The 10,743-nt window shown below is 46.9% G+C and overlaps 2 protein-coding genes across 2 annotated transcripts; both read right to left on the bottom strand.

The window, feature by feature from the left end:
- Positions 1 to 406: 406 nt before the first annotated feature.
- On the bottom strand, positions 407 to 1,392 carry LOC4329574 (pectinesterase inhibitor 8-like). The gene has a single exon (XM_015769580.3). It carries the CDS (start codon positions 1,263 to 1,265, stop codon positions 705 to 707), a length of 561 nt encoding a protein of 186 aa, XP_015625066.2. The 5' UTR covers positions 1,266 to 1,392; the 3' UTR covers positions 407 to 704.
- A 2,991-nt stretch (positions 1,393 to 4,383) lies between these two features.
- LOC4329573 (Pectinesterase inhibitor 8) lies at positions 4,384 to 5,242 on the bottom strand. The gene has a single exon (NM_001416652.1). It carries the CDS (start codon positions 5,158 to 5,160, stop codon positions 4,609 to 4,611), a length of 552 nt encoding a protein of 183 aa, NP_001403581.1. The 5' UTR covers positions 5,161 to 5,242; the 3' UTR covers positions 4,384 to 4,608.
- Positions 5,243 to 10,743: the final 5,501 nt, after the last annotated feature.

Genomic DNA, 10,743 nt, shown 5'->3' with positions numbered 1-10,743 from the left:
ATCTAAATCGAATGGATCTAGTCGACGGTATCGACGGTAGGGACAACGTCATGAAGGAGCCAGTTAAAGATGAACAGGGATTGCATGAGTTTGGGCTGCATATCAAAATCAACCTAGTACGATTTTTTGGCGCAGCATGCTCTTCATGTAGCAAAAGTCAGCATGCTCTTCATGGATTTAACCACACATTTATTATAGATCCATATATGGCTTTACACGCTTGAATATGTACAACTAAATTAACCACGCTCACTTAACCTCTTTATCTTATCCGATTTTGCTAGATATTTGTCATCAAATTTCTCCCCCTAATATTTGTCAGATGTAATTACAGTACAATCGTAGTGTAATTACACTGTAACTTGCATGTAATTACACTGTAACTATAATGTAACTTGTATGTAACTTTCAAGAATCTCTCGGTAACATGTTATTTCAGTAAAATAGAGGTCGTGGGAACAAATTCTTTCATATATGTGTGTGATGTGATTTTTTTCTTCCTCCATAGAACAAATCTTGTAATAGATCTAACGATTCAAAATTACGTGAAACTTACATACAAGTTACACTGTAGTTACATGCAAGTTACAGTGTAATTACATACAAGTTACATTGTAATTACACTACGATTGTACTATAATTACATCTGTCAAATTTTTAGTAGAAAATTTGTCGACAAATGTATAGGTGGCCCCACACACTGATCACTCGATGAGGTTGGTGATCGCCGTGCAAACGATCGCTATCCGCGCGGCGTACGAGCCGTGCTGCGCGATCACCGGCGGCACGGCGGCGGCGGCGTCGTCCTTGCCAGCGAACGCGGCGTCGCACTGGCGCGCGAGGGACGCCGCGTCCGCGGCCTTGCCCTTCCCGGCGGCGTAGTCCCGCGCGTTGATGTCGTCGTGCGCCTCGGCGAACGCGAACCCGGCCGCGCGGTACAGCTCCCCGCACCGCGCGAGCGCCGCCGCCGCGCCTCCTCCTCCTTTCGCCAGCAGGTCCCTGGCGTCGTACGCGGCGTTGTCGGCGTCCACGACGCCCGTGAGCGCCGCCACCTTGGCGAGTCCCCAGGCGTCGGCGCCTGGGCTGTCGTGGTGCTTGCCCAGCTCCGCCACGCAGAAGCCGTAGTCCACCCGGGCGTCCGCGTCGGCCGCCGCCCTGCACGTCGTCACCACGGTCGCGTCGACGGCGACGACGCCGAGGACGGCGACGGCGACGGCGAGAAGGGCAGCCGTGTAAGGCTTCATCATCATCAGCATCGTCACCATACTCGATCGATCGTGTGCGCGCGACGAGGACGAATGAGCTGAGACGTGGGAGTGATGATTAGCTCGCGTGATTTTGAGAGATCGTTGCAGTTTGCTGGGATAGAATTGATGGCGGTGAGGGGATCACCGGGAAGTACGTACGTCTACTTATAGGCGTATGGTTTGATGGGGCTTTTGGTTAGGCTCGTCGAGATGTGCGGCGCCTTTCGCCGTGCCGCGACCCTGACGGGCCACGGGTGTATAATGCAGGGGGGCACAGGTGGTAGTCCGGTAGAACCCCACGTACGTATGGGTGTATATGCGCGCGCCCGGGCGGCCTCAACGGCTTGATGGCTTGCATGTTTGATAGAGCTCTCTCGAAGCTACAACCTAACCAAATGATTCTAACTTAACCTAATAAAACGGAGCGATGCTGCAGTGCTCCTACGAAATAAATTAGGCGTGGTGATTGGATCCAGGGACTTAACTTTAGTCTCTGTATTTAAACACTAATTTATAATATTAAATATAGACTACTTACAAAACTAATTATATAAATGAAAGCTAATTTGCGAGACAAATTTTTTAAACCTAATTAATCCATAATTAGATAATGTTTACTGTAGCATCACATAGGCTAATCATGGATTAATTAGGCTCAATAGATTCGTCTCGCGAATTAGTCCAAGATTATGGATGTGTTTTATTAATAGTCTACGTTTAATATTTATAATTAGTGTCCAAACATCCGATGTAATAGGGACTTAAAAGTTTTAGTCACATCTAAATAGGGTCTTAGAAAGGTGAAGAAAGGTTCGAGCTGCTCCACAAACTCCGCTCTAAACCTTTAAGAGTTTGAGTCCTTACAAATAAGCCTTAAGTACGACTCTCAATTCCCCAAACCGTAAATGCTACTCACACTAGGCATGATCAAAATTTAATGGTGGTTTAGTATAAAAGTGCAAATATGTTGTTACCTGTTAGCTTCTTCCAAGCCTATAACATCCTCATCAAAAGCTTTACACATCAATACATTAGTAGAACAGTAAATAATATAAACTCTGATCATTGTTAATTGTAGCACCACATCTTGATCCAAATCAATCACCAATACTATATTTCAACCAATTAAATTAATTTTGAACAATCACACACACTTCTTTGTAGATTTCCCATTTTGAGCAATGGGCTAACTAGTTTACCAATAAGCTTGTATATGGCATTATGGGCTTGTTGAGTAGTACTGGCTCATGTTCGCACGGTATGATTTTGGCTTATAATGGAACTTTCATATTGTTCTAACCCTCTCATCTTCTATATCTATTAAATTAATGAACATGAACGGGATCAACTCATTGAGATTGAAACTCTAGTCTAAAAATTTAGATGAAAGATTAGGATTTGGGATTTCTCTGATCATGCGAGAGGGAAGAGAGGCAAGGGCTTTGCGAACAGAGCCTTGGTGGATGAATGAAGAGTCAGAGAGCAGATGAGCTAGGGGACAGAAAATTGATATGGGCAGCTCCCGCAGGGTCTAGAGAGGCATGAGGCAGATATCAGAGATAAGGGACAACAATGGGGTGCAGATAATTGGGCACCACGACTAGGCGAAAGGCAGGCGGTTATGCACATGAACAACCAAGAAAGTGTCTAAGGGAGGAATTGTGTTGCCACCACGTGCACCATCTCTCTCTCGATCTAGCTTTGCCTGGCTCACTCTCAGATTCATGAAATCAAGACATGAGCACACGTGAGAAATGAGCTAGGATTAGTGCAGTGTTGAAGCCTAAAGGTGTTGCCCTGCTGAGCCTTGGGCCAACTCTTACCGGCCAAATTTCCGAGGTATATATATCTACAAGTCGTTGCTGCGTTGAACTCCAGGCCTACAGTTCCCACATTGACCGGAAAGCTTTAACCCCAATATTGCCATTATCAAGCTTATGAGTCGCATGCATTTGTTGTCAAGCCGAGACCTAGCACTGATCGAACTCAAACTCCCACACCCCACAGGCTTAACCAAGATAGCTATTGAGCTCCGACTTCCATACCACTGTGCTACATCACCGACGACCTCATCATGCAAAACTTCTGTACGTTCCCTTGCATCGATCAATGAAGAAAACAAGGTTCTCCTTTTTCCGTAGCACAACTCCTCCGTTCGCTAATCAACCACAATCGAGCTCTATGGTTTGAACTGTGAAAATAATATATGAAACAACTTAATGTAATTTATGGATAAATTTTTATATCTGTGTTATTAGCGGTTCAAAAATTCACCTCTGAAAAAATGGACCACCGTGTAAAAAAAAACCTAAAATCAACTTCGGGCCTGTTGGCAAGCTGGGATTGCAGCTGTGGCTGCTGTAGCCCCTGCTATCTTGGAGCTAGCCGGACTTCCGGTTGGCAGCTGAACAGGCCCTTCTAAATCAACGCCGTGTTTAGTTCCAAAATAATTCTTTAAACTTCCAATTTTTCTATCACATCAAAACTTTCTTACACACACAAATTTCTAACTTTTCCGTCACATCGTTCAAATTTCAACCAAACTTCTAATTTTGGTGCGAACTAAACATAGCCCAGGTGTTTAAATTTTGAATTTTTCTATGGCAGATAAGCTGTCCATCACACATACACATCAGTCCATGTGCACTTGGCTGCTCGTGCCTGTCAGTCTGGCCATTGGATCTCTAGTGGGGGCCGCCGTTGATAATCCTCATCCGTACGCAGCGCTCCACGCGCCGATCGACGAGCAAGAGATCGATGGCAGAAATGGCGCCGCGGCGGGTCTACCCCGGCCTACGTGTACCCGGTAGCTGACCTGTCGTGCCGCGCGTGTGTGCATACGTGGCCAGGCAGCCGCGAGGAGGAGGCGCCAAGTGTCTCGACCGGTAGCTCGGTGTAGCCCCCACGCCACGCGCGGGCCCCATCCCATGCTGCCCGGACAGCGACATCTCGGCTTCCCTCCTCCCACGCGGCGACGTGGCGTCCCCTGCACGTGAATCGCCCCCGACCCGACACCTCGTCCGTACTCGCTCAGGCACTGTACACTGTAGTAAATCTCGCAGCACAGCTCGCCGGCGCCGGATGGAGCTTTCCGGCCGGCGACTTTGCCGCGGACGAAGACGTGAAGAGAAAACAGTAGGAATTAATAACACTGACATTATGGAAAGATGATACATCGATCGAGCGCTGCATTAAGCAAAGAAATCAACAATGTCGCTCGTTTATTCCTCTAGATTAACCTAGCTACTACTAGTACATGCGTAGCAATCGAACGATCGAGCAGACGAGAAATCAACAATGGCGCTCGTTTATTCCTCTAAGATTAACCTGCATTAAGCGAAGGAAACAACACTTGTTTCGTCTACTTGACGAGGTTGGTGATGGCCGTGCAGACGATGGCGATCTTGACGGACTCCGCGGTCTGCCGCTCGAGCGGCGACGGGGCGACGCCGGCGTCGGCGAAGGCGCCGTCGCACCGCCGCGCGAGCGACGCCGCCTCCCCGGCCTTCTCCTTCCCCGCCGCGTACTCGCGCCGGTTGATGTCGTCGTAAGCCGCCGCGAACGCCGACCCCATCCGGTCGTACAGCTCCGCGCACCGCTCCAGCGCCTCCCGCTCGCCGCCCGCCTTGGCGGCCTGCAGCTTCGCCTTGGCGTCGTACGCCGCGTCGCCGGCGATGCAGACGCCGACGTCGGCCGCCACCTTGGCCAGCCCCCACGTGTCCGCGTCGGGGCTGTCGTGGTGGTGGCTCAGCCGCGACACGCAGAACTCGTAGTCCACGCGCCTGTCCTCCTCCGCCGCCGCCCTGCACGCCGTCTCCGGCGTCGCGCCGACGCCTCCGCTCACGGCGAGCACGACGGCCACGACGACTGCTGCCGCCGCCGCGGCGGGACGGCGAGACGCGCGCTGCGCCATCTGTCTTGTCTGCCTTAGCTCTAGCCTCTAGCTTCCTGCTTCGCTACGAGTGAGAGTGTGAGGGAGTGATGTGGATTTTTTTTTTCTCCTGCTCTGCTTCTGCTGGGTGATAAAGAGGCTGAGGTTGGGGACCACGCGTGTACGGCGGAATTGTGTAGAGTTTTCTGTGGGCCCGCGCCGATAGAGTTGGGCTTTGTTTGTTGGGCCCGGTTGCTCGTCTCGCACAGATTTTGGGTCGTCATGGGTCAAACGGTCTAGAAATAAGTCTATTTATGCTCTCTCGATTACCAGTAAATTTAGGTGATGGATGCGGGCGGTTTTCTGAAAAATGCCCCCTCTAAATTTGTATCCGTTAGATTGGAATCGAAGGGTTTATGGTGACTGAGTGTAAATATACTTCCAATCTAATTAGTATCCCTCAATCGCAACAACCCTCAACAATTGAACCGCTGCGAAATGATTCCCTTACTCGTTTTGAGGTGGTTTTTGATGACGTGGTTCGTTAACCTAGTCCAACTGGTGAGTTAGCATGTGGGGGCACATGTCATCCTCTCTTTCATTCCCTTCTTCATCCTCCCTCTCTTTTCCCCTTATATCTCTCTCCCTTTCCGTTCCCCTTCTCCACAGCGGCGGCGGTGGTGGGAGGACGAGGGGAGTGGTGCACATGAAGTTGCAAGCAGCGGCCTGCACCCATACGTCAGCATGTCACTGCACGTGCCGGTTGTGTTTGTGTTTATGTTCTTCTTGTTGCTGGAAGAGCCGGAGCCAAGGCCGGTGAGCATCTTGGTGGCCTTGTGTTGATGAAAAACACGAGGGCTGGGAGATCTGCTTAACTCCAGTGCAGGTCCAAAGCTCGCCTTCGGGTATGCTAGCGTGTCAGTTGATTTGATCCTGCAATCAACGAGAAATAAAGGCAAAGAAACCGCGATTAAATCCATAAATGACAGCGGATCGGCTAGGTGCCGATGACAAATAATTTATCTTTGAGCCGATGTCATATATGTATCGATCGGCAGCAATGAGTAAATAAGAAGGAACTAAATCTACTCGATCGGCTGTAGATATTAATAATATATACTCCTTGTATCGATATATACTTAAATCAAGTGATTGGGATAGATCGGTCGCCATGCCGAGACAGTATAAATCACTTAGATCGAAATATATATTAATAATGGGACTATATATATGTTCATAGCATAGCCGATCAGATAGATCTAGCATGTATCGGCTAATACTCCGATATTACTCTATATTAAGATATTAAAGCAAGCAGAATATATCAAACAAAAGCCTAATACACTTAAATGCCACAAAATCTTAATATAAAGGGCAGATTTAACATGTCAGTACAGCATATATAACAAGTATAGTCAAATCAGGTAAGATTGGCTGAAACCCCGATACTACCCTAATCGGCAACCAAGAAGCAAGCTAGAGATTGAGATTCTAATTACGACTCATAAGATCAAACAACTGATGCAGCTATAAGTATGAAAAGAAGGACAATATATAAACAATCAAGCCATTGGAAGTTTCATAGAGTGGTAGATATCATGTACAATCTAAACCAACATCGATATTTAACCTAATTGGCTGACCTCTACTAGTAGATGTTAGCTGATTGTAGGTTAGATGACGATATTGCTATAGATTATATAAGATATATGATAACTCGACGGATTACATAAACAAGATTAGAGTATCATAGAGATGGAAGCACTAATCCCGAGAACGCAAGCCGCCATAACAAGTTTTACCTCTTGTTGAAGATCGAAACCGATGCAGCTCAACCCGAAAGCAAGAACTCGTCGAAATAAAATGAAAGCAAAAAGGGTGGCGATGCGTCGAGATTGTATTGAACGTGTGTGTTAATTGACTACATGGGGTTCGGGGTCTATTTATACCCGAGAATTACAAACTATGTCCATATCGGACCCGACTCTTATCTCTAACAAACTCTAAGATACCATAAGTCTTTGCGGCAGACTTTTGCCCAAACATATCTCTAAGGAAATTACATAAAATATCCTAATTAATAGATACGATTGCTTTCTCAGGACTCTATCCATGCATGGCAATCATCTTGAAGCATATCAACTCAACCCGATGACGTACACCAAGTTGTATTGTCGGATTCAGGTCAATCGACTAACCTTGTCCGACTCGAACTCCGCCGATCTTAGCCGTAGCCGATTCGAACTTCAGCCGATCTTACTCTGTTCCCCGATCAATTTCCATCTCGAATTCTACTTTGATTCCATCTCCATCTCCAATACTTAGATTACCAAATTTAGTCGTTAACACATGCCCCCCAAGTCCGGAATATTGGATAATGTTTCGGATTTTCCATATGTCGATTCCAAGAGAAATCCACTCTTACCGTTTCCCGGCAGTTATTTCAGCGCTTTAAATACTAACCATTGTACCCGAGAAACTCACACCGTTTTCTTCCGTTTTCACCGCCGAAGTAAACTTTGCCCTCTCTCTCTCCGGCAATTCCTCCGACGCACAAGGCGATCCCCAGGTGATCCCATCTCCGACCAGATCTCCGCCCGCGGCGATGTCATCTTCCGCCAGCCCGTCTGCCACTCCGTCGGCCGAGTATGCTGAGGTAAGTTCTCATCGGCTAGATCCCTTTTCTTCGCAACAGATCGATTCTCCAACTCCTCATCTCGTTTTCCCCCTTTTGGATTTGTAGCATGTCTCCAACCTAGTTGCAATTCCCAGCCTGTCGCATGAAAATTACTACTTCCTCGGCCCAATCGGCAACCCTGATCCTACCGAGTTCATTATCGGTGAAACCAGTAGGATTCCTTTCAGATTAGCCAACCCAGATCTAGGTCACTGGAAAAATACCTTCAAATCTTGGCCATCTCTTGAGAAAACTCCGCCCAAGAAAAGCTGGACTACATGGTACAAGCGCATGTCGGGTAGCAAGTAGGGCTGTCAAAAAAGCTCGGAGCTCGCAAGCTGCTCGAGCTTGATTCGTTATAGGCTTGATTCGAGCTCGGCTCGAATACTAGACAAGCCAAGCTCAAGCCTAGGCTGAGGCTCGCAAGCCTAGCAAGCTCGAGCTCGAATAGCTCGGCAGGGCTTGATTAGTATAAAATGTATTGCATGTAGGAAGATATTCTTGATGGGTCAATGTATACTTGTCATCGTGCTTGACATGCTCAAGTCTCAAGACCTCATCAATGCTTCTCAATAAAGCAATTATCTGGCTGCTAGTAATAGTACTACTATTCATATTAGATGTAGTAGCTAGCTTTTGTTAATTGTAACGTTTCAAAGCCATGAATTCATGAGAAAAGCTGCAGAGGCTTCATTCAAAACAAGTAGCACCCATTAATTTTGACTACCGATAATTTGCATTAATATCTCTTATACAAAAGTAAGTTCTTTGGAGTTTCACCAAGTCAAGCTGCCAAGCTCGAGTAGGCTCGAAGCTCGCTCGAGCTCGAACTCGAGCTCACTCCCAAGCTCGATCAATATCCAGGCTCAGCTCGAGTTCATGTCAAGCTCAAGCCTACATAGCCAAACTCGCTCGAGCTCAGCTCGTTGACAGCCCTACTAGCAAGAAAGTTCACTGGGACGAGATTGGAATCGGCCAAGCGCTTGCCCTTACCATAGCCAATTCATCTAAAGATGAACCTCTGATGGCCGCTGCCACTTATTTTTGGTCCAACACCATCAATGCCTTTTTGTTCAACCAAGGGCTGATGACTCCAACTCTGATTGACATCACTATGATCACCGGATTAGATGTAACCTCATCGGCTAACCCTATGAGCATGAACACCAAGAATCAATTTGATTTCAAGACCAAAAGTATAGGAGGTTGGTCTGGCTATGTAGCGGCATACATGGGCAAAGGGCCTGTTACTCCTCGGGAACATGTAGCTTTCTTGCTAATGTGGCTAGAAAAGTTCCTCTTCTGTAGATCTAGCTATGGTCCTACAACTAATTGGCAATTTGTAGCCGAAGCCCTAGAATCGAAGAAGCAATTTCCTCTAGGCAAAATCCTCCTCGGCTATCTATACCAAATGCTAAATAATGCATCAGCCAAGATAGCTATCAGATTAGTAGTTGGAGCAGGTGGACCATGGTAGCTGCTGCAAACTTGGCTAAATCTGATAGTCATGAAAGTTGTCAATCGGCCATCTGTGACAGAAGCCGAATTCCCCAGACTGGAGCCGATCATAGAAGATGATGGAGAGGAACGCACCCATCGCAGATGTATGTCTTATGGGGAATATGCATCTACACCAGCCGATGCTAGAGCAAAACTATCGGCTGGGCTGCTTAAAGATTGGTTCTGTAGCTTTTACGAGGGCTTTCAAAAAGACGCTCGGGTCTGGTTTCCTTATGAAGACTCAGCGAACCTTGAACTCCCATCGGACTTTAGGTTTGAGGACATCAATCACGAAAGATACCAAAAGTCCAGGGAAGTTTTCTCAGCCGCAATCAGCCCATGCATCCTTCCCGTTGGCATCCATCAGGGAAGAAATATCCAAGTTTCTTATGAGTTCTATCATCCAATGAGCTCAGCTAGACAACTTGGAATGGGCCAACTCCCAATCGGCTTATTCTTTGCCGATAAGATCCAGTGCCGAGGGGAAATCTCATCAACCTTAACGATGGATCGGCTGCTCAATCTTCAAGGACCTCCTCTGGGCAGCATTGAGAATATAAAGCTGGCAATGTTCAGAAGCAAAAATTTTGATAGGTGGTGGGGTGAATGGAAACTGCATCTATTCCATCAATCGGTTTCCATGTACATGACAAACCTCTTTCCAGATGTTATCCCTTAGGTATGCCCTGATTTAACTTTGTCTGAATGATTTCCTAGCCGATTCATAACTTGACTAATTTTCTTTTTGACTTGCAGACGACAAAATTCTCTCCTCCTCATCAGAGCAATAGTGGCAGGGATATTGAATATGCCCCGGGACTAATTCCAAATGGAGGTGGACCATCTCCGCCTGTCATCGGTTATAATGCCCCCAAGACTTCAACTCTTCTCCAAGGGCTCATCAGAGAACCAGCCGATGCCGGTAAAAAGAGAAGATTCAGATCATCGGCTATGGATACATCGGCCCCTGATCCAAAGAAGAAAGCCAAGCTAAAGAAGCCCAAACCATTCGATGATCTGCCTGCCCTAGATCCATCCATTGAACAAGCTCTGGATGAAGAAGAAATCGGCGAGGATGTTAATCAAGCCGCAGATGAAGTAAGCGATACTAAAAGAACTCCATCGGCTTCACCTAAGCAAACTCCTCCAACTCCTTCTGCCCCAGCCCATTTTTCAAGGGTTAGCAACTTTCTTTGGTTCTTTTTGCAATCTCTTCACTTATAGCCGATTACTCATAGATTTATAATTACAGAAGAAGAAAACTGTTGTAAAGAAGAAGTCGGCATCAACGATTCTCAAATCGGCTCCGCCAGTAAGACATTCTTAATTTTTACTAGTTGACCTCAGCTGATTTTGTCTAACATTTGCCTCTTTTTACAGCCTCCTCCTCCTCCTTCTTCTGCTGTGCAACAATCATCAAGTGGCCAAACTCCATCGGCTGTAGAAAG

Source organism: Oryza sativa, chromosome 2, assembly GCF_034140825.1.
Source record: "Oryza sativa Japonica Group chromosome 2, ASM3414082v1".
NCBI lineage: Eukaryota > Viridiplantae > Streptophyta > Magnoliopsida > Poales > Poaceae > Oryza > Oryza sativa.
This window is presented reverse-complemented; position numbering and strand designations above follow the sequence as displayed.

Coding starts and splice junctions, on each gene's coding strand:
- LOC4329574 (XM_015769580.3), bottom strand. CDS start 1,265: ATGGTGACGATGCTGATGATGATGAAGCCTTACACGGCTGCCCTTCTC.
- LOC4329573 (NM_001416652.1), bottom strand. CDS start 5,160: ATGGCGCAGCGCGCGTCTCGCCGTCCCGCCGCGGCGGCGGCAGCAGTC.